Consider the following 27,064-nt stretch of genomic DNA (forward strand, 5'->3'; position numbering starts at 1 on the left):
TTGCTGAAGTAGATGAGCATAAACTAGCTAACCGACAAAACAAAGTATTTTATGTTGACTTCAGCCTTCCTCATACCACCCAGGGTTGTGCTTGTGCTTACTCTGTTCCTGTGGGATCTCGCAGACCTTACTCTCCAAGAGTGAGAATCCTGGGGTAATGGTATCTCTAAAATAAGGGAAACGACCCCCCTCCCTTCCATTTGGGGGCTCTGCCCTGTGAGGGAGTGTGATGTGTCACAGATATCATCTATTGCCTTGTGTTTATCCTGACTGGGGACATGCTGCTATGCTTACAACCTCTGTGGCTAACAACACAGGTTGACCCTGATCAGCACCTCAACCTTTTACTCCATAAGGGAACTGCCTGGTGGAGGCACTTGGGCTGTTCCACTCACAACTGGAGTGGGTATGTGTGTGTGGAGTGGGCCTGATGCAGTCATCTCACTTTGGGCTTTCCTGACAGAAGGCTTGGGACCTGAGAGTGGGAGTCCTGTGAGGATATTGTTCTCAAAGAAACAGTTACATGGGTAAGTAGTTTTCCCTTGTCCATTTAAATATGGATGTGCTGATGCAACATAACTTTAATTTGGTGTTTCCTGAATATACTTAAGTGTATCTTCATTTAGTGATTTTTTTTAGAACATTCAAGCTTGGTTCCCTATTATGGTAAATAGCCCCTGGCTACTTTTAGACTCTAACTCAATTCTACTTTTTAATTTGTGTCTCTGCCTGATGGAAACTGCTTTATCTGAACTAACAGCAGGAACATGGAAAAGGATAGGAAGCAAATCTACCATGATTGCTTTTGAAGCATTCAACAGGCCAATTTAAACACTAAAAATAAGGGTTAATAGGGTCACAGCTAAAAACCAATTTGTTTTGCCCTTTGATTAATAGATCCACCAGATGTTGCAATAAGAATTGGAAATTGTCACTTCCCCCTGCAGTGCAATGCAAAGTGAGTTTAAAGCTTTGGTTTAAGTTTTGCACTGCAATTAGTATCAGCTTAAAAACTCCAACTTGGTTTAGAAGCCTTTATGTAGAGCTGCAAAATTAGATAACTGTTCAGCAAGGTTAATTTTAAGACAAAGAAATTTCAGCAGTGTCTCTTAAAATGTGAGCTCACAGTGTTTCCTTCAAGTCCTTCACCGGTTTATTCTGTCAATCGTGTCCAGTTCAAAACTGACTTAGATTTCGTTAAATCTAATATGTGGTCTCCATTGCGATATCTCTCTTGATTGTCTAGATATTTTAAAGCACCCAATTACCATCATATAGAAGTGCTATTCAATCCTAAAGAATTAGCATATGAAAAAGGCCTTAATTAATTGTCAGAAGTCTGATGTACGATGATATCACTGTAGCATTTCTCCATGTATTGGCATGTTTGTTTCTCCCAGTTTTGCCATCTGTTTTCAGGGTGAAAGATGTGGGTCCTTCAGGCAGTTTGAAGAATGTACATTTATTGTGTGGCAAATAATTAACCTGTGAAACTGCTGGCCTAACACACACACATGTAAAAATTGAATAGTCCGTGATGTTTTAGATTATGAAATTGAAAATTATTCTTCTTTGGAAGTATAAAGGATCTATTCAGTTGAAGAGATTATGTAGCGACGAAATGCAAGACAATTCCCATCATCAGATCTAATATTATCCACTCTACATGAGAGACAAATCACCATCTGATATTCCACATCAATGCAAAACTAGTGAAATCCTGTTCTCCACACTAAGTGTATATTTTGCACATTGAGGGGCCTGAACTGTTCCAATTCATCTCAATGGTTCTGACGCGTAATTATGATATTTTAAATGTCAGTATTGTTAACTATTGCCCTGCTGATCAAAACTCCCAAGATATAAGAAGGCCAATCATATTTTGAAGATCTATACATGGTACTGTGAGAAGCATCTCATTTTAGTGGCATGAGAAAACAGAGTTAGTGGTATTCTCCCAAGCTCTGCTCGCAAACCCATCTTTTTCCCTTTGGACTCCTGTTACAAATGATACCGATCTATGTGCTGTTTGTGGTGATGGCCTTGATGCACCATTGAAATGAGTACTTACAATGGGGACTGCTAGGCAGAAGAAAGTTTGCCCCCCCCCCCCCCCCCCCCCCCCAGCTGAGCAGAAACAGGAGAGAACTGGATGGACACTCAAACATTTCCATGGATGGTACTGAGACATAACTTACTGAATTCTCAGCTCTTTCACTGGGCCCAATTACACATTGGGCTGAAGGGTAACACTTGTGGTAAAAGCTGTATGTCACATCTTTTGGTTGACACTGATGCTGGCGCTCACCTCCCCAGTTAGTGTGACTCAGAGGATTTTTAGCATAGTTGACTTGTGGCATCCTCGCAAGGTTAAACCCCAGTCATGTAGTGTAGCTTTTTCCCCCTGAAGTTGAATTTACTTGTCCTTGGACACAAAATACAAATAATAATGTTCTGCTTCCCACTTCCCCATCTAGGGAATCGGCAATACTCTTTCCCTGTACCCAGGGATCTAAACACGGTTGGATGGGGTGGAGGGTGGGAGGGGGGCGTTCATCTTTGTATTTTTCCCCACAGATTTTCTTTGACCAATTGGGAAGCATTTATTTATGTTGTTATCCTAATCTGAATCTTCAATGTCCCCAAATATTTCACATACTTGAGGCTGAAACCCATATTCTGACTATGAATGCTTACTGTTTGACCCATATACCACTAATGATATGTATCTTTGCCAAATGACATCTCAGGTGACGACATCCCTAACTACAAAGTATTTAAAATGTGCATAGGAATTGTTTAGGGTTGCTCCAGGGGGTTATAATTAGGTGTGATATAATGAATTTAAGGAACACATAAATTAGGCTGCTGTTCAGGAGATGCTTTTTTAACAGACTTTTCTAAAGGAAGTGGTGAAATCTCATTGCTTAAGAGGCAACTAGACTAAACAAGGAACTAGAGAATGTACTGTATTGAACAATCCTGTAGTGGCACGAGCATGGGCTTAATATGTGTTCCCCATCTCTAAATTTGATGATATCTTGATTTTTATTTAAAAAATGACTAGAAAGGCAGCTTCTGCTACAATGACCCTGAAAATATTATAATTAAATAAAGAGTATTCCCAAAAATAGGGATACAGTTAGGGGAGACCGCTAATTGAACCTCTCCATTATTATCTCTGACCGCTCCCATGGTCCTGAGGCCCTGGCCTCTGTGTCCCTTCTGTTGCTTCAGGGCTTTGACACTACCTTGGAAATCTAGTTTGGTCTCACTTGTTGCCTGTGAAAGATAAGCAGGTAAATGTTTAACAATGATCTAAATCAGACTTTGCTGCAAGAGTTGTCTGTTGGCCTGTATCATTTTGGAGCTGTGGACACTTTAGAGGTAGGAGAGCATCAGAGCAGAACTCTGTCTTGGTGACAACATGAGACCCCCTTCTGATAATGCCTGACTGACTTGCTCCAAGCCAGTTGTTCTCAACCTATTTACTATTGTGGGCTGCATATGCAGACCACAGTGTGTTAACTTATGTGCGCGGCATCCAATACTACCGGTATGGCACTGGGGATGTTACATGGGTCACAGCTCTGTGCTGACTGGGCTGTAAGTGGCCCATGGGCTGCAGATTGAGAACCACTGAGTTGTCCAAGCACTAACTGAAGAGGCTCAGAGAAGGACTCTGATGCCATTCTCAGGAAGCCTGTGATGGTGTTTTTAGAAGAAATTCTCAGTCACTTTGGGTGTCTCTGGAGCTCCTGGATGTCTGAAATAAGTGTTCACGTGGGAAATAAGTGTTCGTTCTGAGCAGAAATTCACTGTAAAGAGGCACTGACCTTTTATTGTTGCTCTCTAGGAGGCTATTTCCATATAAAAGGAAAGTCTCTTCTGATTACCAATGGGTTGGAGTCATTTGCTCAGAGACAGAGGCTTCAGGCAGTTACTGGAACCCCATGAATACCACTTGCCTGTGCCCTATGGGAGTATGTTAAATCCTTTCACACAGCCACTCTTTCTAGGCATAGGGGTTCTCATTATAAAGATGCATGTTTCACACTGCTACACTCATGCACTACACCTGTCAAGTGTAGGTAACACTGCCCTCCTGTGGCCAAACATATGCACATACACTGACAAATGACCTGGGAAGAGTATAAAAATATTGCTTGGGCATGCAGGAGTGAAATCAGGAAGGCCAAATCACACCTGGAGTTGCAGCTAGCAAGAGATGTTAAGAGTAACAAGAAGGGTTTCTTCAGGTATGTTAGCAACAAGGAGAAAGTCAAGGAAAGTGTGGGCCTCTTACTGAATGAGGTAGGCAACTAGTGACAGAGGATGTGGAAAAAGCTAATGTACTCAATGCTTTATTTGCCTCTGTCTTCACGAGCAAGGTGAGCTCCCAGACTACTGCACTGGGCAGCACAGCATGGGGAGGAGGTGACCAGCCCTCTGTGAAGAAAGAAGTGGTTCGGGACTATTTAGAAAAGCTGAATGAGCACAAGTCCATGGGGCCGGATGCGCTGCATCCGAGAGTGCTAAAGGAGTTGGTGGATGTGATTGCAGAGCCACTGGCCATTATCTTTGAAAACTCATGGTGATCGGGGGAGGTCCCGGACAACTGGAAAAAGGCTAATGTAGTGCCTATCTTTGAAAAAGGGAAGAAGGAGGATCCTGGGAACTACAGGCCAGTCAGCCTCACCTCAGTCCCTGGAAAAATCATGGAGCAGGTCCTCAAGGAATCCATTCTGAAGCACTTTGAGGAAAGTGATCAGGAACAGTCAGCATGGATTCACCAAGGGCAAGTCACACCTGACTAATCTAATTGCTTTCTATGACGAGATAACTGGCTCTGTGGATGAGGGGAAAGCAGTGGACGTGTTGTTCACTTTGACTTTAGCAAAGCTTTTGACACGGTCTTCCACAGTATTCTTTCCAGCAAGTTAAAGTAGTATGGGCTGGATGAATGGACTATAAGGTGGATAGAAAGCTGGCTAGATTGTCGGGCTCAACGGGTAGTGATCAATGGCTCCATGTCTAGCTGGCAGCAGGTATCAAGTGGAGTGCCCCAAGGTTTTGGTCCTGGGGCCAGTTTTGTTCAATATCTTCATTAATGATCTGGAGAATGGTGTGGATTGCACCCTCAGCAAATTTGCAGATGACACTAAACTGGGAGGAGAGGTAGATACATGGGAGGGTAGGGATAGAATAGAGAGGGACCTAGACAAATTAGAGGATTGGGCCAAAAGAAATCTGATGAGATTCAACAAGGACAAGTGCAGAGTCCTGCACTTAGGACAGAGGAATCCCATGCACCGCTACAGACTAGGGACCGAATGGCTAGGCAGCAGTTCTGCAGAAAAGGACCTAGGGGTTACAGTGGATGAGAAACTGGATATGAGTCAACAGTGTGCCCTTGTTGCCAAGAAGGGCAATGGCATTTTGGGATGTATAAGTAGGGGCATTGCCAGCAGATCGAGGGATGTGACCGTTCCCCTCTATTCAACATTGGTGAGGCCTCATCTGGAGTACTGTGTCCAGTTTTGGGCTCCACACTACAAGAAGGATGTGGAAAAACTGGAAAGAGTCCAGCGGAGGGCAACAAAAATGATTAGGGGACTGGAACACATGATTTATGAGGAGAGGCTGAGGGAACTGGGATTGTTTAGTCTGCGGAAGAGAAGAATGAGGGGGGATTTGATAGCTGCTTTCAACTACCTGAAAGGGGGTTCTAAAGAGGACGATCTAGACTGTTCTCAGTGGTAGCAGATGACAGAACGAGGAGTAATGGTCTCAAGTTGCAGTGGGGGAGGTTTAGGTTGGATATTAGGAAAAACTTTTTCACTAAGAGAGTGGTGAAACACTGGAATGTGTTACCTAGGGAGGTGATGGAATCTCCTTCCTTAAAAGTTTTTAAGGTCAGGCTTGAGAAAGCCCTGGCTGGGATGATTTAGTTGGGGATTGGTCCTTTTTTGAGCAGGGGGTTGGACTAGATGACCTTCTGAGGTCTCTTCCAACCCTGATATTCTATGATTCTTACCTTTCCCTCTACGTCACAATTTTTCTTAAGGGTGGCTCGCTAACAGATAATACCACAGTGTACAGGACCATTGCAACAAAGTTCAGGGCTACAGCAGATTTCATAGCTCCCTAGCTCGTAGTTTAGTGTGTTGTTTAATCATCTGTTGGAGACAGCAGGAGGAATAGTCCCTATAGTGTAGTGATAATGTGCAAGAATACAATAAGCAAGAATGAGTGTAAAAATAAGATTGTTTGCCTCTTCTATCAGCAGGTCTGCTCCAAGGATGGTCCAGGAAGTGGGAGTGAGATCCAAAGAATGCTAGCCAAACAACAGAAATACAAGAGGGCATAGGGTGAAAACTTACTACTTCTGGGAAATTAGTATCACTTTAAATCCTTCACCCTAGATGAAGCTCCTCTAACAGTGTAAAGGTGGTTAAGCACTGGAATAAATTATCTACGGAGGTTGTGGAATCTCCATCATTAGAGATTTTTAAGACCAGGTTAGACAAACGCTTGTCAGGGGATGGTCTTGCTAATACTTAGTCCTGCCTCAGTGCAGGGACTGGACTAGATGACCTATGGAGGTCCTTTCCCGTCATAATTTCTGTGATTCTATTGCTAACCTCAAACATTCAATTGGTTAGGCCCCAGAAATAGGAGATTGGTTTAAAAATCATGAGATTTTTAAAAAATACATGTTGGATTCTTTTTATTTGCTTTGATTTGAACCATCGGAGGCCACATTTTCAGGCTTTTCTCTGCAACCATGAGGTATAGAAAGTTACTTGTTTTTCAGTGAAAGCTGAGATTTACAGTTAATCCTTGACTCCAGGAGCTGGGTGCCATAAGAAAAACATCAAGTAAAGTGAGACTCCTGATAAAATCATGAGAGCTGGCAATACCTGAAAAGACGTAATGGCTTCCAGGCCCACCAAGAGACTTCCAATGTTTTGGGATAAGGACCCTGTAGAGGTTCAGGTAGGTGTCAGCATCTGTGGGAGGAGAGGTACCAGGTCAGGGTCCTTTGAGATTGGGAACTTCTCTTCACATGTTGTCCACTGGGCATCGGAAGGGAGTTGTGAGGGGAGCTGAAGGTTTTCTTCATTCTCATTCCCCTTGAGTAACAGGATGGAAGTTAAAGGGGGAATGGAGAGCTATTTAACTTCTGCATCTGGCTAGAGACTCCAGCTCTCTGATCTTAACTCTGGCTGCCCACAGCCCTTCCTACTCCAGCTTTTCTGGCTCCCTTGTAGATTTTCTTGAAAGTGCTTTGCCTACTGGCTGTCATTAGAGGATTTTCTAGCTGCTGGATGGGCAGGCAGAAGGAAATTACCCTCTCTCTTCCCTGGCCGGCCACTCAGCCTGCAGTGGATGCATATGAGGAAGACACAAGATCAACAGCACTGGTCCCCATCTCCCACTTCGGTTTCTAGTCCTCAAAGAGGGGACACAGAGACAAGAGACCTATAGGGAACAGAAACATTAAGACAGCGAGCTAGAAGGGAAAGGACAGGAGACAATACTGGATGGATGTAATTAACAGGGATTTAGACTTAATGGAGGGGGGAAATAGAGGAAGAAGCCCTCCAGTGAAGGGACTCTCTCTTCATGTTTGTTCAGCTCCCAGCACAACAGGGCCCTGATCCTGACAGAGGCCTTTGGATGCTACCATTCAATACATGATGAATAATGATAGTAACAATAAGATGAAGGAACTCAGGAAGGAGAGAGAAGAGAAACCCAGAGGATGAGTGAGGGAGTTGCACCGCCTCACAGAGACAGTGGATGAGCTGCCCTGTGGTTGCTGTGTGTGGGGGAGGGAGTACATTTGTCATCTGCCCCTGAGGACACAGAGATGAAAACATGCTTCATTTGCCATTGTGGCAATGAGGGTAGGTGTTGGCATTCACACTTATGCAATTATGACCTTGGGCTTTTTGAGGGCCTGGTTCTCGAGACACCTAGGAAAGACTAGTTACCCATCTGCTGTTAGCAATGGGTGAGAGGACAGCATTGGGTCTTTTCACCCCTGTCCTTGCACAATGGGAAGGACACTGTGTAGGAACTCCTTATCCCGGTGTCCCTTTGTTCTTTTGTTCTTCCCTGGCTTCTCTAGGTCTATCCTGTGGGTCTTTCCCTTTTTCTCTCTCCTGCTGTCCTATTGGGTGACCCTCCCTCCCCATACTCTCTCTCCCCTTGGAGTCCTCATTTCTCCTTATCTCCTCCTAACCCAGGGTCTGAAAGCTGAATTGCTCAATGTTTGTACAGAGGCTAATGGAATGGGAGTCCTGGTCCATGACTGGGGCTCCTAATTACTATGGTAATACAAATAATAATGGTGATAAGTTAACCATCATCTGATTGAGTTCTCACCTGACAGAGAAGATGGTTCAGCTGTGGCCATCTGTATATGCATTAGTTTACTATCACACAATGGCAGTATAAGAACTCAAAGGAGATGTCTCCAATGCAAATCAAATACCATGTAGCACAGAGTAACTGAAGCTGCAGTGAAGCACCTTCCGTTATGGCATCTGCTGCACAGAAAACCTGAGAATTGTACATGTTTTCCCAAGGATATGCAGATCTAGTGAAGGGCGTCATTTTGCTATTTTCACCAGTGAGCCAAATTTTTCACAATGTAAAATAAGCAAATGCTGCACGGAGGCCTGGTGTGCACTACAAAGTGAGGCTGACGTAAGTCGCCTTGCATCAACCTATTGGTGCATGTGTAAAATTTGTCTCCAGACGATGTAAGCACCCTGTTACTGCGGTGCAGTGACACCACAGCCCCGAACGACATGGAGCTATTGTCAATCAGCAGAGGTCAACACAGTGCAAGAGTAGATATCGCATGACCTATGTCGACCCTAAGTGTCCTCCAGAGGTTTCTTACAATGCACTATTCCCTGTGACAGTGACCAATCTGGTCACAGTTATAAACTCCACTGCCCCGGGGTTATGGAGACTGGGAACTACACCCCTTAGCATATTTTTGAACTGTCTTTTCCTGATTGCCCGCCTTGGTGAACATGCCCAGCAGCTCTCCCTTTTTATGTGCAACTGCCCAACCAACCACACCAGCTCCACGCTCAGAGAGGTACTAGGTGCGCTTCTGCCTGGACTAGACAGGGTATTGCATCTCCTGGGCCTGTGGGATGAAGCAACTGTGCAAGCACAGCTATGGGCCAGTTGTAGAAATGTGGACATCTATGAAAAGATTGCGCAGGGAATGCAGGCAAAGAGGTATGACAGGGATCAGCAGCAGTGCTGGGTGAAAGCAAAGGAACTGTGCCAGGCATACCACAAAGCCAGGGAGGCCAATAAATAATGGATCTGGTGCTGAGCCACAGACCTGCCACTATTACAATCAACTGCATGCCTCGCTTGACAGAGACCCCCCCAAGTACCCCACAGACTACCATGGGTACTTTGGAGGTGTCTGAGACAGAAACCTCTGCCATGAACAATGAGGAGGAAGAGGGAAGAGATTCAGCGGCGGGACCCAGTCATGCCACAAGCTTGGGCTTCCATCACAGTCTAGCCAGTCCTGCCAGCTGAGCATGAACGAACCCAATGAAGGGAAGGGACTTTGGGTGTGTGTATGCAATGTTTAAATGTAAAGATGGTGCCTGAGTTAACAAGACACAGGCATAGACTTTTCATCAACTTTTGTTTTATTTGTATGAAAAGAGGTAGCAGTATAACAAAGAGGTAGATTTGGCAGCTGCTTTTCATTCCCCTGTTGGATTAGGTGGGGCATGAAGAGCACTTTGTTTATCATTGTAAGCTCCTGAGAGATCTTGGTGCAACTTTCACACTGATACTCTGCAATCCATTCCTGCAGCCTTATTTCTTCCTCTGTGGTAGGAGACTGACTTTCCCACGCCACTCTGCAATGAATTCAGCTGGCACCATTGCAGCAAACAGTCTAGTCGCATACAGCCTTGGGCAGCTTCAGGACGACCAGTAGCAGCTATGCTTTCTGTGATCTGAAAGGAGTGAGACTTCAGCTAAAACCACCACTACCTGTGAAAATTTGTGCCAGTGTTCAGCACCATTGGCCTATACTTGTGCTGATGGAATAGGGGCTGAAATTATATTGTTTCATGCACCTGAAATTTCTCCCCCCTGCCCTGGCAGGCCATACTCACCCTGGCAGGTACGGGAGTGCTGGGCAGAGACACTCCAAAGCTGAAGTGTCAATAAGCATGTCTTATTAAAAGTTTCATGAAAATAAGGGAAGCATCTTTTTTCCCTTTCCCTTGTGACTGTAAATCCCACAATACTTCTATTTTCATCAGTAACTTCTGGTTTTGTTGCCTTCAGGGTTGACCCGTCCACGCTCACAGAATGCTTGACTCTGAGGAGGAGGAGAAAGACGAGGACTAAGGAGGACTGGTTCAGTGCGATCCTGCAAGCCAGTGCTTCATTGGACCATGAACAAAAGGCCTGGAAGGCCAGCATGACAGACAGCATAGAGAAGGAAAGGGCAGACAGGAGGAGAGGCCCAGGAGTCCCATCAGGAAAAGGAGTGGGAGATGCACCAGGACATAATGGGTCTTCTGGTGCAGCAAACAGAAGTGGTTGACCTACAGGTCCCCAAATCCAAGATTCAGTCCTTAGAGAATGCCATGGTAGCAGCTTCCTATGCTTCCCAGCATACCACGTGATGTCATGGGCCACATCCTTACCCCTACCATTCCAGGACGTCCAGTGAGCTGTAAGAACAATGGTTGGTATCTGTATAGTCACAAAGGATGACATTAGTTCACTGAAATAGTTCACTGCTGCCTTTCCAATTTTAAAGTTCCGCTCCAGTCATTTATGTTAAAAGTTTGTATTGCATTGCCTGCAGTTTTTGCACGTTGTTTTTCTGCACTTTTTTGCCACTTAATAATTTTATTCTCCAGAAATAGAAATGTGTCTCTCTCACTTCACAACACTTATTGCATAATGCCTAGCACTACTCAGAGCACACAGTACTTGTAAATTTACAGCAAGCCCCACAGAAGTTCTAGGTTTGAGAAAGCACACATAGGCGCCAACTCTGTGAGTGCTCCAGAGCTGGAGCACCTATGGGGAAAAATTGGGTGCTCTGCACTCACTGGCAGCTCCCTGCCCTGCCCTGCCCCGCCCCGCCCCGCCACCTCAGCTCACCTCTGCTCCGCCTCCTCCCTGAGCGTGCCTCAAGCACTGGGAGGGATGGGGGAGGAGAGGGAATGTGGAGCGCTTGGGGAAGAGGTGGGGCCAGGGCGGGGATTTGCGGAAGGAGTCCAATAGGGGCAAGGAGGGGGCGGAGTTGGGGTGGGGACTTTGGGGAAGGGGTTGGAATGGGGGAGGGGCAAGGGTGAAGTTGGGGCAGGGGCAGAAGGCAGGGGGGTTGAGCACCCACCGGCGCCGGGAAAAGTTGGTGCCTATGAAAACACTCCTATTTATAAATGTACAGCAAGCACTGCACAGTTCCAACAGCACCCAAAGCTTCCATTTATGCAGATCCATCCATTGTGTCCTGCACATTGCCAAGCGTGTCAGTCCTGTGTAGCAGGAGATGATTAATGGCCCTGCACACTTGCATGACAATGGCCCCCACCATGGATTTTCCAACTCCAAAATGATTTCCCACTGACCAGTAGCAATCTGGTATTGCAGCTTTCCATAGCGCGATTGCCACTCGCTTCTCCACTGTCAGTGCGGCTCTCATTCTGGTGTCCCTGCTCAGGAAGGCTGGGGCAAGCTCAGCACACAGATCTAGGAATGTGGCCTTTTGCATCCAAAAGTTATGCAGCCATACTTCTTGTCATGAACCTGCATTACAATGTGATCCCACCCATCTGGGCTAGTTTCTTGGGCCCAGAAGTGACTCTTCACCAGCTGCAGCTGCTCTGTGAATACCAAATGCAAAAATTGTGGGACATAGATGGTATTATGGGATGGAGAAAGTAGCGTGCTGTCAACTTGACCCCTAGCTCCCAGAGAGCTCTGAGTGACTCATGTGTACCCCTCAACACATTGTGAGAAATTCCCAAAAGGTTTTGCACCAGACAGTGGTGTGAGGCACACAGGGATACCTCCTTATAGAGCCCCGCCCCGCTTGTGGGTACGTGCAGTGCTGAAGCGAGCAGCCAAGTATGCCCACTCAAACGTTGGCAGTTAATCAAAGTTTGTAGTGTTGCTGTGGCCTGGAAGAAACCACAAACTCTTAGCCTGAGTTTGTCAGCCTGACAGTCTTCCCCTTAAATGAGGACTCATTCTCCCCCTACATACTTGTGGGTAGGGGACGACACTGATATTGTAATGTAGCTAACAGGAAATAAAATGAAAATTTCTGTTTGTGATGTCACTGTAGGTTACATGGAAAGAATTATAATGCTAGCAAGAGGCCTGCAAATGAGGAACAAACAAGTCCACACGCAAAGATCCTCTTATTCATTAAAGAATGCAGGAAGACACATACAGCAAATATGAGGGTCATCTGCAGAACTACAAAACTTTTTTCAAAGATTTCCACTTATAGTCATTTTAAGAGCCTGATCTGAAAGCACACTGAAGTTGTGGAGTTTTCCTATTGATTTCAAATGGTTTCTAGGTTATTTTGTTTTGAAGATTTCTCCTTTAAAAGATGTTAAAAATTGCTCCCTTCGAAAGAGTATGAAAAGGAGACAAGTGACAAAAAGAAAATTAAAGCATATCTGATACCTGTTTTTGGTAAAATCTGCCAACGTGCACCTAAGGATACAAAAGTGAATCTAAAAACACCTGAAATTTTTGTTTACAGTTAAAAGAGCAGCTGATGCCTCATGAAAAACATTCTGTTCAGCAACAATCCTGCTTCTTTGTCCCTAGATAGTCTTTCTCTCTTCTCTTGTTCTTCCTAACTGACTACATTTGCATGAACACTGATCTTTTGTTTCTTAAGAGTTAATCCACCCCTGCAGCTTGTTCCTCATTTGAAGCCTGATCCAAAGTCCATTGGTGTAAATCAGAGACTTTCTATTGATTGCAGTTGGCTTTAAATCAGGTCCTTGAAGCTTTAAGCCTCTGTGACACTAGAATCATCTCTGTATATCAATCTCCTCACTGTATTTTCCACTGAATGCATCCGATGAAGTGAGCTGTAGCTCACGAAAGCTTATGCTCAAATAATTTGGTTAGTCTCTAAGGTGCCACAAGTACTCCTTTTCTTTTTGCGGATACAGACTAACACGGCTGCTACGCTGAAACCTGTCATTATGCAAGGCACTGCATTTAGCCTATGGAGTGGAAATCTATCAACTTCATGAAAAAACTCGTACAGATACAGACCCACATCATCTTCCTTTCCAAATGCAAACAGATGGACATCGTACCAAAAGGACTGAAGGTAAAAAATCCATTACAATCTACATACCACAAAGACTATGCTGACAGCTTGTGCCACACGCTCTCAAAGAAACTGCGGAACCACCTGATCAACATCCTCTACAGCAAACAGGGAAAGATTAAGAATGAGCTCTCAAAACTGGATACTCTCATAAAAAAACAACCTTCCACACAAACTTCCTCGTGGCTGGATTTTACAAAAACTAGACAAGCCATTTACAACACACACTTTGCTTCTCTACAAAAGAAAAAGGACACTAAACAATCTAAACTACTACATGCCACAAGAGGCCACGGCAATGGTTCCCTTAACCCGCCCAGCAATATTGTCAATCTATCCAACTATACTCTTAGGACAGATTCTTCTGCTGGGCGATCTCGGGGCCTCTACTTCTGCCCCTCCACCCCCACGAACATGATGCAGTTCTGTGGTAACCTAGAATCCTATTTTCGACGTCTCCGACTCAAGGAATATTTCCAACACACCTCTGAACAACATACTAATCCACAGAGACCTTTCTACCAACACTACAAAAAGAAGGATTCTAGGTGGACTCCTCCTAAGGGTTGAAACAACGGACTGGACTTCTACATAGATTGCTTCCGCCGACATGCACGGGCTGAAATTGTGGAAAAGCAGCATCACTTGCCCCATAACCTCAGCCGTGCAGAACACAATGCCATCCACAGCCTCAGAAACAACTCTGACATCATAATCAAAACGGCTGACAAAGGAGGTGCTGTCGTCATCATGAATAGGTCGGAATATGAACAAGAGGCTGCTCGGCAGCTCTCCAACACCACTTTCTACAAGCCATTACCCTCTGATCCCACTGAGGGTTGCCAAAAGAAACTACAACATTTGCTCAAGAAACTCCCTGAAAAAGCACAAGAACAAATCCGCACAGACACACCCCTGTAACCCTGACCTTGGGCATTCTATCTGCTACCCAAGATCCATAAACCTGGAAATCCTGGACACCCCATCATCTCAGGCATTGGCCCCCTGACAGCAGGATTGTCTGGCTATGTAGACTGCCCCCCAGCCTGAAGCAAATACTCACCAGCAACCACACACCACACAACAGAACCACTAACCCAGGAACCTATCCTTGCAACAAAGCCCATTGCCAACTGTGTCCACATATCTATTCAGGGGACACCATCAAAGGGCCTAATAACATCAGCCACACTATCAGAGGTTCGTTCACCTGCACATCTACCATATGATATATGCCATCATGTGCCAGCAATGCCCCTCTGCGATGTACATTGGGCAAACTGGACAGTCTCTACGTAAAAGAATAAATGGACACAAATCAGATGTCAAGAATTATAACATTCATAAACCAGTCGGAGAACACTTCAATCTCTCTGGTCACTCGATTACAGACCTAAAGGTCGCAATATTACAACAAAAAGACTTCAGAAACAGACTCCAACGAGAGACTGCTGAATTGGAATTAATTTGCAAACTGGATACAATTAACTTAGGCTTGAATAGAGACTGGGAGTGGATGTGTCATTACACAAAGTAAAACTATTTCCCCATGTTTATTTCCCCCCCCCCCCCCCACTGCTCCTCAGATGTTCCTGTTAACTGCTGGCAATGGCCCACCTTGATTATCACTACAAAAGGTTTTCTCTCCCCCCCTCCCCCGCCCCGCTCTTCTGCTGGTGATAGCTCATGTTAAGTGATCACTCTTCTTACAATGTGTATGATAACACCCATTTTTTCATGTTCTGTGTGTATATAAATCTCCTCACTGTATTTTCCACTGAATGCATCCGATGAAGTGAGCTGTAGCTCACGAAAGCTTATGCTCAAATAATTTGGTTAGTCTCTCAGGTGCCACTAGTACTCCTTTTTCTTTTTGCGAATACAGACTAACACGGCTGCTACTCTGAAATCTACAGCAACTAATTGTGATATAATAAAAAAAGGTTTATGACTTCAGATAGGTGAAACAGTTAGCATGAGCTGAGGCAACATGGTTCCTTGGTTACAAAGAATTAGGGAAGACAAGAACAGAAAACATGCTATATCAGTAGAACTATCTCTAAATGGGGTATTTTCCCACAGTTCTCCAAGAGGCAACAGAACTTGTTTAAAAATCCAAACTTTCATATGCAGCTTCATGTTCTGCATAAAATTCCATCTTATTCCCACCAATGCAGAAAATATGTTAAGAATGTAGGCCCCTAGAGCACAGTCAATGAATTGTTCAGTTCCAAATAGACCAATACTTTATCACAGAGAGTTCTGGATTTAAAAAACCCCAAACAATGCCTTTATAATTTTAGAAATGATCCATACTGTTTTTGTTTCCCGTTTCAATCTTCTGAAGCTAATTCAGCACATTCCTTCCCAACCAGTCACTCCTCCAACTCTATTACATTTTGGCCTTGTCTACACTCAGCAGTTGTATTGTTGTAACTACACTGGTGGTGTTAAAGCGGTTTAACCTCCCCAGCTTATATTGGCAAGGCTTATTCCCATACATGGAGGGTGTTTGCAGGTCTGAACATTACACCTTGTGACAGGGCAAGGCCAGATGGCTATAGAAAAGTAGTGGGAGATAGATATATTAGCTCCAGGCTAAACAAATCCCTGGTACCAGGATAAGTGAAATGGCAGCTGCTCCAGGTCAATTAAGACACCTGGGGCCAATTAAGAACTTTCCAGAAGGCAGGGAGAAGGCTAGGTTGATTGGGACACCTGAAGCCAATCAGGGGCTGGCTGAAACAAGTTAAAAGCTCCCAGTCAGCCCAGTGGGTGTGCATGTCAGGAGCTGTGGGAGGAAGTTGCGCTGTTGGAGAGACTGAGTAGTACACACCATATCAGGCACAAGGAAGGAAACCCTGAGGTAAAGGTGAAGTGGAGCTTGAGGAAGTGAGGGCTGCTGTGGGGGAAGTAGCCCAGGGAATTGTACATGTCATGTTTCTAAAAGGTCAGCTACCATAGCTGATACTATTAGGATCCCTGGGCTGGAGCCTGGAGGCTAACTTTAGCCAGGCAGGCTTTCCCAATTATAAGTCAAATGTTTAGAGAAGCTTTTTGGGAAAGACAGGGTGAGAGGAAATCTTCCTAGAAGAGGTTCCCATAATATATGTCAAGGGAGGTTTGATTCCTTCTGAGCTTGATGATCCTCATTAAAGGTGGACGTAAATATAGAATCTGTCTACCTACATATTACCTGCTAATCATCATATATGAGCACTTTCCATGTCAAATCAATCACAATAGTGAAGTTCCCAGTGAATGCTGTGGTAATAACTGTACTTAGGGTATTCTTTGTTTATTTTGATTATGAATAAACAAATCATGTTTGTAAATAAACTTCCCTTGGTTTACTGTCTTTTGAAGACTGCTCCTCATCTGAAGGCCTTTTGACTGGGACTCCCAGCTTACCTTTACAGCTGGCTGGGAATTTTTTGACAAAATGTTTTTCCACTGAAACATATCTATTCATCATAACCAAAACTTCTCACGGAAAAGGGTTGAGTCCAACAAATTTCAAATTTGTTTGGAAAAAAGATTCAGAATTGTCAAACCATCCTATTTTGACATTGCAAATTTCAATTTTTGGTTTGAATCAACTTATATTTCAAAACAGTTAACTTATAGTAAAACAATTATTTTCGATGGTCCAAATTGAATGAAACTTTTCAAAATGAATGAAATGAAATTATTTTGAATGAACCTAACCTTTTTTTTTTTAAATAATTATATAAAGATTTTCATTGTGTGAAAAATTTCAAGATTTTAACTTTGTCTCAATTCAGGATTGGAAAATGTTTTGAACATTTTTCCTGGGATTGCAAACCTGTTTCCCAGCCAGCTCTTCTTACCTTAAATTAGCTGGTGGGCCCACATGTGCAAAAGCAGCCATAAGAATGTCGAATGGGTCACTGCTGGAGGACTATCTACCTCAGCTGTTCTGTCTCAGTTTTCAACTAGATTGGGGTGAGTAACCACTGAAATAAAATACAAGGGAAAGTGGAGGATTCTCCGTCTCTTGAAGTCTTCACATCAAGACTGGTTGCCTTTATGGAATATATGCATTAGTCAAACACAAGTTACTGAGATCAATACAAGTTCATCTTGTATGGCTTGTGTTATATAGGAGGTCAGACTAGACGGACTAATGGCCTCTATGAAAACAGAGAAGATCAACTTATTCTAAGAAACTGGTGCTTGTGAAAGCGTCTGCAGTAGAAGTTTTGTTTATTGTAGCCAATCTATATTTTTGGGCTTTTATTTTAATTCCACTGTTCTTTGTCTTTTTCCATTTGGCTATTTGGTTTATGAGACTGTCCGTATCGGATACTGCCTCTTTTGAAGGTTCTTAAAAGGTATGAAACATCATTCATTTTCTCTCCAGTGACAGGGTGAGAATGGCAGAGGCATGAAAATTGAGGCACATGGAAACTTTGCTGCTGAAAGTTGCCAGGTAACCTGTCCTAAGCCTGCTGGTGATATGTGTTTATACAAAAGGCAATGAAACAAACTACCGGGATTCTTCTGTAGTGGAAGAGGCAATCAACTATGAGAGCTGTGGTTAACTCTTAGAATTGAGATCTGCCAGTGACAGTGATTACAAATCAGGACTGCAAGAACCTAACTAGAGCTGGTATCATGATTTGTGTTGTGTGGTAGGTCACCCAAGCTATACATTATTGTTTCTGTTCTCTGATGGTATTTGAATCTTTTTCAAATAAGAGTACTGAATGACAAATAATGCAAATCCAGTATATCAGACAAATAATAATTCTTGCTAAAATCCATTAAACTTTGCAGGTTTGAGAATATGCTGAATATCTAATGGTTATCCAAATTATTATTCGTATTCATAGAGGTTGGAGGTCAGAAGGAACCATTAGATTGTTTAGTCTCACCTCCTGTATATCACAGGCCATTACATTTCACGGAGTTACCCCTGTATTGAACCCAATAACTTGTTTTAACTGAAGGATAACTTGTGATAACCATCTCTTCCAGAAACGTGTCTAGTCTAGATCTGAAGACATCAAGAGTTGGAGAATCCACCACTTCCAGTGTTCTGATGGTTAGCCATCCTAAAAAAAAAAAAAGGTTAAAAATTGGTGCCTAATTTCTAATTTGAGTTTGTCTGGTTTTAGCTTTCCATCATTGGTTCTTGTTATGTCTTTCTCTGATAGATTAAAGAACAGGCTTGGTGAGATAGGTCTTTTTATGTCTTGATGAGAACTGGGTGGCTGGGGTCTTTGGGTCTTTGATCAGCTCATGTTTGAAGCTTCTGAATGGTTAATCCCTCCCTTTTAGCAACAGGATGGAACTAAGCAGCAAGGGTTAGTATATTAGTTAGCTGCTAGGTTAACTCCTGAGTAGGTGAACATGAAAATCAAATGGGAATTTTGGAAGAGTATAAAAGGCATTCTTCTTAGATACAGTTCTGTGATCAATACCATATGGCCAGTGGTGGAACAGTGGTTGTGTCCTGCAGTGGAAGTACCATGTTTTCTTTACTGCTAGAAACCAGTAGTGCAAGTTGATGGTTGCAAGTGGATGAAGTGCAAGTTGATGGTTGTGTTGGAAGAAAAGGTTTGTTGTTTGGAAGGATAAGTACTGATAGTGCAGAGAATGAGAGGATGAGGAGTTCTTGAATAATCAGATTTGAGATTTAATGGGAAACCAACTTAATTTTAAAAGTTCACACTGTTTCAAAAAGTCCTTTGAAATTCCTAACTTTTCCCAAAGTTTACCATAGTCATGTCTCTTAGAGAAGTTACATACAATTCCACAATAGCACATAAACAATTACATTTTTAATACTATATATCCCAAAAGTATTACATTTAAGACAATAAGGCTTAATTTAATTTGGTAAGTTTTATCCAGGAGATTGCCCTATTTGTCACAAGGATGACTGGATCTTTAAGGATCTATCTATAATATGTAGGGAAAAAAGCTGTATGATCACAGGGAACTTCAAGCTGAGTGACATATGTTGGAGGTCTCCTGTTGCGGTGGCAGAACAGACTAGATCGTACGTGAAGGGCCACATCTTGGCTGGTGTAAATTGCTCAGGCTCTGGGTCATATCAAATGATGATGGGCAAAGTTCAAGTTTCATAGTTAGGGTACCACTTTCAACACCCAAAATTTTGGTTACTTATCTAATGCTGATCTGAATTCATTTGAATTTGCAGAATTTGCCAGAAATCTCATGGGAACAGAATCTTTTGCAGACTCTCTGAGCACGGTGCACTTTTTGTTGTGATACTGTATTTCATCACCACTGGTTTAGGTCCATCTAGAATCCTGAAGAATAGAAGTGAGTGAATGTGAACAATAAAGAATAAATGTTAACCAAATCTTTCAGACTAGAGCTGGCCAAGCTTTAGGGCATGTCTACACTAGAAACTTAAGTTGACCTATGTTAGGTCAACTTACTGCCACTGCAATAATTACTATGGTGGTTCATGTCCACACTACCCTCCTTCTATTGGTGGTGCATGTCCTCACCAGGAGCGCTTCCACCGACTTAAGAGGGACAGTGCGGGGGGGCTGAGGGTGCATGCAGCTCCCTGCCCAGAGCCCAGCTTCCCCCCTGGCTCTTGGTTCCCCACTCCCTGCCACTGGGAGTCCAGCTACTCCCCCGGGCTCTTGGATCCCTGCTCCTTGTGGAGCCAGGAACTTTGGGGCAGCCACCAGGAGACAGGAATGGGGAACTGGGCAGGCGTAGCCTGGCTCAGAACTGGGAGCCGGGAGTGGGGAGCTGGGAGTGGGGAGCCCAGACAGCAGCCAGGCTGGGGTAGCTGGGACTGGGGGACAGCCCGGCTATGCGTGCAGGGGAGAGTGGCAAGCACAGCCCATCCCGGAGCTGGGGAGGCAGTGGGGCTCTAGCTGGAGCCCCCCCCCGCACACCCTGGGGTGACAGCCCAGCTTTTTGTCAATTTCACAGCTTTATGCTGTGAAATTGACAAGAATGACAGGGGACAGCCATATAAGTAACACAGTGTCTACATGCATTGCCCTAACTACACTGACATAAGCCCTACGCCTCTCATGGAGGTGGAGTTATGTCAGTGTAGTAGGGCATTTACATTGGTGGGAGCAAGGATGTAGTGTGTACATGGACATAATTAGGTTGACGTAAGCTGCTTTATAACGACCTAGCTCTGTAATGTAGACAGAGTCTTAGTTAGGAACAGTACTTGTTATAACTTAAGTCTCAATTCTGGGCAGTGAATCATTTCCAAACCAATCCTGATTTTCTTCAACTGTGTTCGTTACTGGTAAATATTTGCCAGAAAGTTTCCTTGACTAACTTTCAGATTACAGGCTATTTGTGAATTCTTTATTACAGCTATTTCCTAGTATTATATACCACTGGCATTCTCTAGTTAAACACAAAAAACACCATATCCTCTTTCAGCAGGTATGAAAAGGCATGATTTATTCAGATATAAAGTATCAATGGTTGAATAAGCTCTCACATCTAGGAGTCCAGTTCTCCAATGGGATTATTCGTGTGATTAAGGGCTGCAGGATCAGATCCCAGGAGCCTTTCAAGCATACAAGATTTAATCTGAAAAATGGTGTGTGTGAGAGAGACCAAGTAGAAGGTAGATAGTAATTACATCTATCTCTTATTTTAATAAGGCCCCTTTATAATTCTTGGGAGAATCAGTAAGAATCTTGCTCTGCAGCTAAATATTGACTTGGGTTACAGAATTCTAACATAGCAGCTTTCCATTCAAAGTACCCTGCCACATAAAGAGAGAATTCAGAAAGTATGATTAGTCAGATGTAATATCACATTTGTTTCAACCATAAATTCCGTTGAAGTACGGCCATTTCTCTGTCAAAGGAGAATGAAACCTTTTTTCAATCCCAAAGGATAAATCAGAAATCCTGACGAGTTAAGGTGAAATAAATAGACCAACTCCTGCTTTCAGTTTAAATCAACTGTGCTAGTCTGGTTTAACACCAGTATAGCTGTGAGCAGAATTTTCCCATGACAGGGATTTTCTGAGAAAGAAAGATTAATTTACGCTACATGTCAACAAGATTTTCCTTGTTAGAAACTGCACATAACTCATGCAAGTCACATATGAACGTCAAATTCACACATCACACTTATATTGCATCACATCACACTGACTGACCTAACTCCAGGCTGCAACAGTCCTATAAAGAGAGGAAGCAGAGTTTCTAGTTCTTCAGAACTATCTAGACTGTTTCATAGTTTATGATAGAGATCATATTGTTTGGGAAATAACAAGAATGGTCATGAAAAGTAGAGAAATATGTTGGATGGATCTCTGACCAGCAAAAACAATCTCTTAGGCATGTTCAAATTGTCCTACATTAAATGTTAACTACAGTTAATTAGAAAATATTAATCCTTTGGTTGTCATCCCATGCTAATTTTAACAATTATATTGTTGCTGTGGAAGGTATCTGAGAAGCCAAAGGGTTACTATAAGTAGTAGTAATCTTCTTGCTACCTAAATGTACTTTAAACAGGATTAAAATTACAGGGAGTTGTGTATGAATCTGTTGGAACTAAGTGGCAACAGGAAATGGAAAAAAACATGAAATATAGATGAAGTACAGATTGGGTTTTGCTTCATTTACCAACATGGCTGCTGGATACTTTTATTGTACACACCTAAATACTCAGATTCAAATCCTTAAGAACAACATTACATCAGTTGAAACGCTATTTAAAAGAAGACTGGTGACCTTTAAGTGATCTTTGAGATCTAAACAGGAGCATGGATTGAAATCTATGTAATTTTTTAGTCACCTTTCAATAAATGTATTTATGGAAATTTTCAGTTGAAATCTGATAAATAGAATGGATGACCACAAATGAATTTCATTTCTTCAGGCTGGAGATTACATAACACAGATCACTAGCTCATGGAAGAAATTGATGTAATGTTTGTTCATTGTTACCCCTTATACATGTACAGTGAACGGACTGTTGAAAGGCTGGGTTTCTTTCCTTACACAACAGCCAATAATGCATGAATGTACGACATTTTTAAGATTCTGGCCCAACAGGACTATGGATATCAATTACTTCAGTCAATGAACTTTTTAAAGTGAGATAATCTATTTCTTATGAACACAGGCATTGGTGAACCTTAGTCCTTCCTTTCTGTGTAATTTAGCTCTTATATTTTTGCTATCAGTTAAATAGGGCTAAATAGAAACCCAGTGCACACAGAAAAAACTGAAACTGAATTAAGGTACTTTACCCTACAGAATGTAATCCACATGGAGGGGGAGGGAGGGACATGCACTGTGCAATGTGAGTAAAGTCTATCTTGCACCTGTCGCACCAGATTGTGATCTCAGCAACGTTGTTGTAGATCCTGAGCAGGCATGATTCTGTTTTGACGTACACCTCTGTAAATCAGGACTTCTATTATACTCACTAGAGTAAGCGAGAGGAGGGTCTAGCCCAATTACTCTGAATTTACTGAAATAAGAATATGTCTCACCTTGTACAGCTGAGTTGGATCGTCTCAAGATGATTATAATTTGGTAAAGGGCAATGAAATGAGTTTGTGTGACAAATAATCAATAGATAAGGTAGATTTAGTGAACGGAAGATTTTTTTATTGCCTTGTTTGTTTAGGCTCTGGTAATACTATACCTCCCTCAGGAGCCTAAAGAATTTTTTCCCCCAGTGGGTTGTATATGTTACTAGTTGACAGCACTGGGTTCAGGGGTATTTTGGCCCCGCGTCTCTGAATGGTATGGAAGTTCCTTTCAGACACTGGTGCCTGCACCACTTTAAACTTGACTTTCAAATTTCATTCCCTTGTTTTTGTTTCTGATTTTATTAATAAACGTGGGTTATAGCCAACTGTTAAACAACAGTGGAGATCTATATGAAAAGGAGATGCTAAGGGGGAATTGATGAGTCGGGGCCCTGACTGAGAGAGAGATTGGGTCTGGGATTTTCAGAGCTGTCTAGGGGCTTTAGATACACAACTCCAATTCATTTGAATTGGGTGGTCATGTGTCTAAATCCCCTGCGTGGCTTTGAAATTCTCTTTTAGCAGCCTTGCACCATATATGCTAGGTCTCCATTTCAATATAAGCAGGGTCTGTAGAGATGGAAAGCTGTTACAAAACACAGGCTGGATTTGAAAGGCAGACCTTTAGGAGATGGTGAAAATTGCTACCCAAACATCAGCCCGTGTGAAATGGAATTGGTGGTCTCATTTCCAAATGGACACATGTGCACATCCCCAAAAAGCGTGGGCTTGATTCAGCCCAGGGGCATACAGGTTTCTATTAGCATACCCCAGCAGTGTAGCTCTTTGGTGGGGAAAAGGTGCCCACAATCCTGCTCCACAGTGAGTGATTGTAAAGCAAGGAAGGGGCATGCCTGAGACATGCTAGTTCAGAGCAACCTCAACCCACAAAGTCATAGGGAGTTCTGGATGCAAATATAGGGTCAGATTATGCAACCCTCATTCATGCTGAGAAGTACTTTACACATTGAGGAGTTCCACTTAAGTCAATGTGAGTAAAGCAGGCAGACCTAAATTTGTGCCTGCGATGTGGATAGGCAGAGGATCTCTGGCTCCAGGGCAGTCAGTTTGGAACCTTTGCTGACACTAAATCCACACAAACGCTTTTCAAGAAAACAGGAGACACCACTCATGGTTGGGATTTGTGTTACCATTTATAAGAAATAGTTTCAATTCTTATTTTTTACAAACACCAAGACAAAACAAGAGGCAAAAGGAACAATTAAGGAGGTGGTTCTTAGTACAGGTTTCACTGTTTTTATATTTTCAAATAAAAAATTCCACCTATATTAACTGAGCCCCCACAGTTCCTATTGAAGTAGCTCTCCAGTAGGCAACACTTTCAGGTAACCATTTGGTTTTCAAATACAGTTTTCTTTGACTGTTAGTTAGAACTACTTTTATTTGGCAATTGATTTTTGCTGGTCCTTTGGATGATGGCTTAAGAGACAGAGTTCAGTGAGCATCAGATGAAAGCAATCTTCAAAATTAGCTAGAAGTGGTCACTTTTCAAAAGCTTTCCCCTTCTGCTCCCAGAATGTTGAGAGACACAGCACTTTGATTAACTAACGTTGGTTGTTTTCTGACTCCCCTGATGTGGGGATTTCAAAAACTCCTTAAGGACAAAATAATAGCAAATTGCATCCAGGCAGCAGTTGAGGTTAGCCCAGCAGAGGCTGATCTGAACTAAAGGGCGTATGATTTGCTGAAGATTGCTTGTGATGACCTCTTTTTTTACCAAATAGTACAAGAAGAACATCACATGGAAAGGGGTGAAACAGACGACAAATGTGGCTAGGTTTGCCATGACTATCTTCACTGATTTACTTGTGTCAGTAAGGGGATCGTCTGGCCTTCTGCTCCGTTTCAAGCATATGATGATCTGAACTGTGCAGAAGATCATTGTTATCAGGCTGCCAGAAAACGCAGTCTCCAAGGTGACAAGCACAGCTGGGTTTCCCCATGTTTTATTAGAGAAGCCATAGAAGCACGTAGTGTGTGTGCTATCATGGAATTGGTAAGTAAAAGAAGTTCCAGCCCAGACACCCACACAGACGATGGAACAGACCATAGCAGCTTTCTTGGTGGATCTCAGGGAAATGGCTAACAATGGATGTCGGATGGCGATATATCTGTCCACACATATACATGCAGAGATGAGAATGCTCCCATACATGTTCACAAAGTAGAGACTTTCCAGGAATGAGCAGAATGCAGACCCCAAGTTCCATTTGTTCTGGGAGCCATAGGAAATGATTTTAAAAGGAAGGGTAAACAGCAGTAAGGTATCCAGAGTAATAAGTGACACCAGGTAGATTATTGATTCTGTCAGCTTCCTGATCTTACAAAAGGCAAACCACAAAGCCATCGCATTGAACAGCAATCCCAGGACAAATGTGGGAATGTACACGGTTATCTGGAACAGCTGCACATAACTTTCGATGGAGCTATTCGCCATATCTCCAGTTTTACTGAAAAATAAGGAATCATACTCATGTTCACATTGAAGAAGTCAGAATATAGATTTTAGAGCCTGATCCAAAGCCACTTGAGGTCAGTGGAAAGACTCCCTTAATGAACATCATTTTGTTTTAAATATGGGGACCACTGAGCATCTTACTCAGCGCTAGATCATACCCTGTAGGGCCAATAATTAATGGCGTGGATCTACACTACCCCAGGGGAAGCTTGAGGGCAGACTGTGTTTTGGGGAAGCACAGACTCCTGGAGTTCAGTGGTGTGCAAAGTCCTCCACCCTTAAAGATGGTGCCTCCTGTTGTCCCAGTGTGCGTAGCTAACTTTGTAGTTTGTTGGAGATGGGGTCAAGTCCATGACCCCACCAACTCTTAGGAGTGATGCGGGCCCGTGGTGGGTGATTGGAGAATCCTCCCTGTGTTCCCTGGAAGTCAGGGACTGTAACTGGGACTAATCCTTGCACTAATCCTGAGAGAAATGGTCAGGAGATTTCAAGTGGGATAGTTTTGGTTGAAATTAACAGCTCAGAAGCAAAATGAGAAATAAGAACATGTGTTTTTTAGCCACATGTTTGACTTACCATAGGCAATATATTACTCTCCATATACGGCAGTCCAAGCTCCCAGGTGGAGACAGTGAATGTGTAGCAGATCCTTCCTCAACAAACAGGGTGTTAGAATCCACACGGGACTCTAACCACTGAGCTGCAGTGGTGAAATATTCCACTGTTTCTTGATGAATTGAAACTCCAGTTTGATTCAATGCTCCCAGACTCTTCTGAAAACAGAGCTCTTGTTTGTCTCTGCAATTCCAGTCTCCTGCAGAAGCTGTTGTAAATACAAATGTTTAATAACTCCCTGTCCTTTCTTCAGTTATTCAAAACAACCATTTCCTCTCACAAACCCTCTTTATTAGCTCTGTGCCACTGCTTGACAAAGGTATGTGACTTCAATATCGTCAAATGCTACCAGGAGATTGCTGCTCCCTCTACCTGATGCACTTCCAGTATGACTTTGAGTTCAACACACTTTCATTTCAGTGTCACCAATGTACTGTAAATACAAATGTTCCTGTACTTGAGACCAAGTTACTTCCCCATTATCTCACATGCCAGAGCACAACAACATGACTGGATAGAGATTAAGCTCAGCACAGAGGAAATTTGCAATTTGTTCTATTAGCCTCTAGCAATTGCAGCTGGATTGGAAAGTAGAGAGGATACTTGCAATTTACCCCTGCAAGAAGACATTAGAATGTGACACAAACTACTGTGTAAATCAATAATCAACATTAATTTAGAACTGAACAGCAGCATATAAGACATACCTTATGTAAAAAGAAAAGGAGTACTTGTGGCACCTTAGAGACTAACCAATTTAGTTAGTCTCTAAGGTGCCACAAGTACTCCTTTTCTTCTTGCGAATACAGACTAACAAGGCCGTTACTCTGATATCTTATGTAGTTAATGAGTTACAAGCAGGGTTGTGTGTATGCAATGTATCATTCCTATAATAATATTACTGAGTGAAATTCAGAGGCATTCAGCCGCCCAGCATGCCCTACTTAAGTCCCACTGAAATGTGCATAGACCTTATATTGTCTCCCTGCGCAGAGGGGAATTTCACCCAAGCTGCTTAAAGACACTATCCATTATTAACCATTGT

The 27,064-nt window shown here is 43.0% G+C and overlaps 1 protein-coding gene across 1 annotated transcript; it reads right to left on the reverse strand.

The window, feature by feature from the left end:
- Positions 1–24,068: 24,068 nt before the first annotated feature.
- On the reverse strand, positions 24,069–26,632 carry LOC122461627 (G-protein coupled receptor 55-like). Its single transcript, XM_043522187.1, has 2 exons — positions 25,981–26,632; positions 24,069–25,396 (listed from the first exon to the last, which is right to left on the reverse strand). The coding sequence occupies exon 2, from the start codon at positions 25,381–25,383 to the stop codon at positions 24,487–24,489; it is 897 nt and encodes a 298-aa protein (XP_043378122.1). The 5' UTR covers positions 25,384–25,396; positions 25,981–26,632; the 3' UTR covers positions 24,069–24,486.
- Between the last annotated feature and the right edge of the window lie 432 nt (positions 26,633–27,064).

The sequence above is a fragment of the Chelonia mydas genome, chromosome 9 (genome assembly GCF_015237465.2).
Source record: "Chelonia mydas isolate rCheMyd1 chromosome 9, rCheMyd1.pri.v2, whole genome shotgun sequence".
In the NCBI taxonomy this organism is placed as follows: Eukaryota; Metazoa; Chordata; order Testudines; family Cheloniidae; genus Chelonia; species Chelonia mydas.

Coding starts and splice junctions, on each gene's coding strand:
- LOC122461627 (XM_043522187.1), bottom strand. CDS start 25,383: ATGGCGAATAGCTCCATCGAAAGTTATGTGCAGCTGTTCCAGATAACC.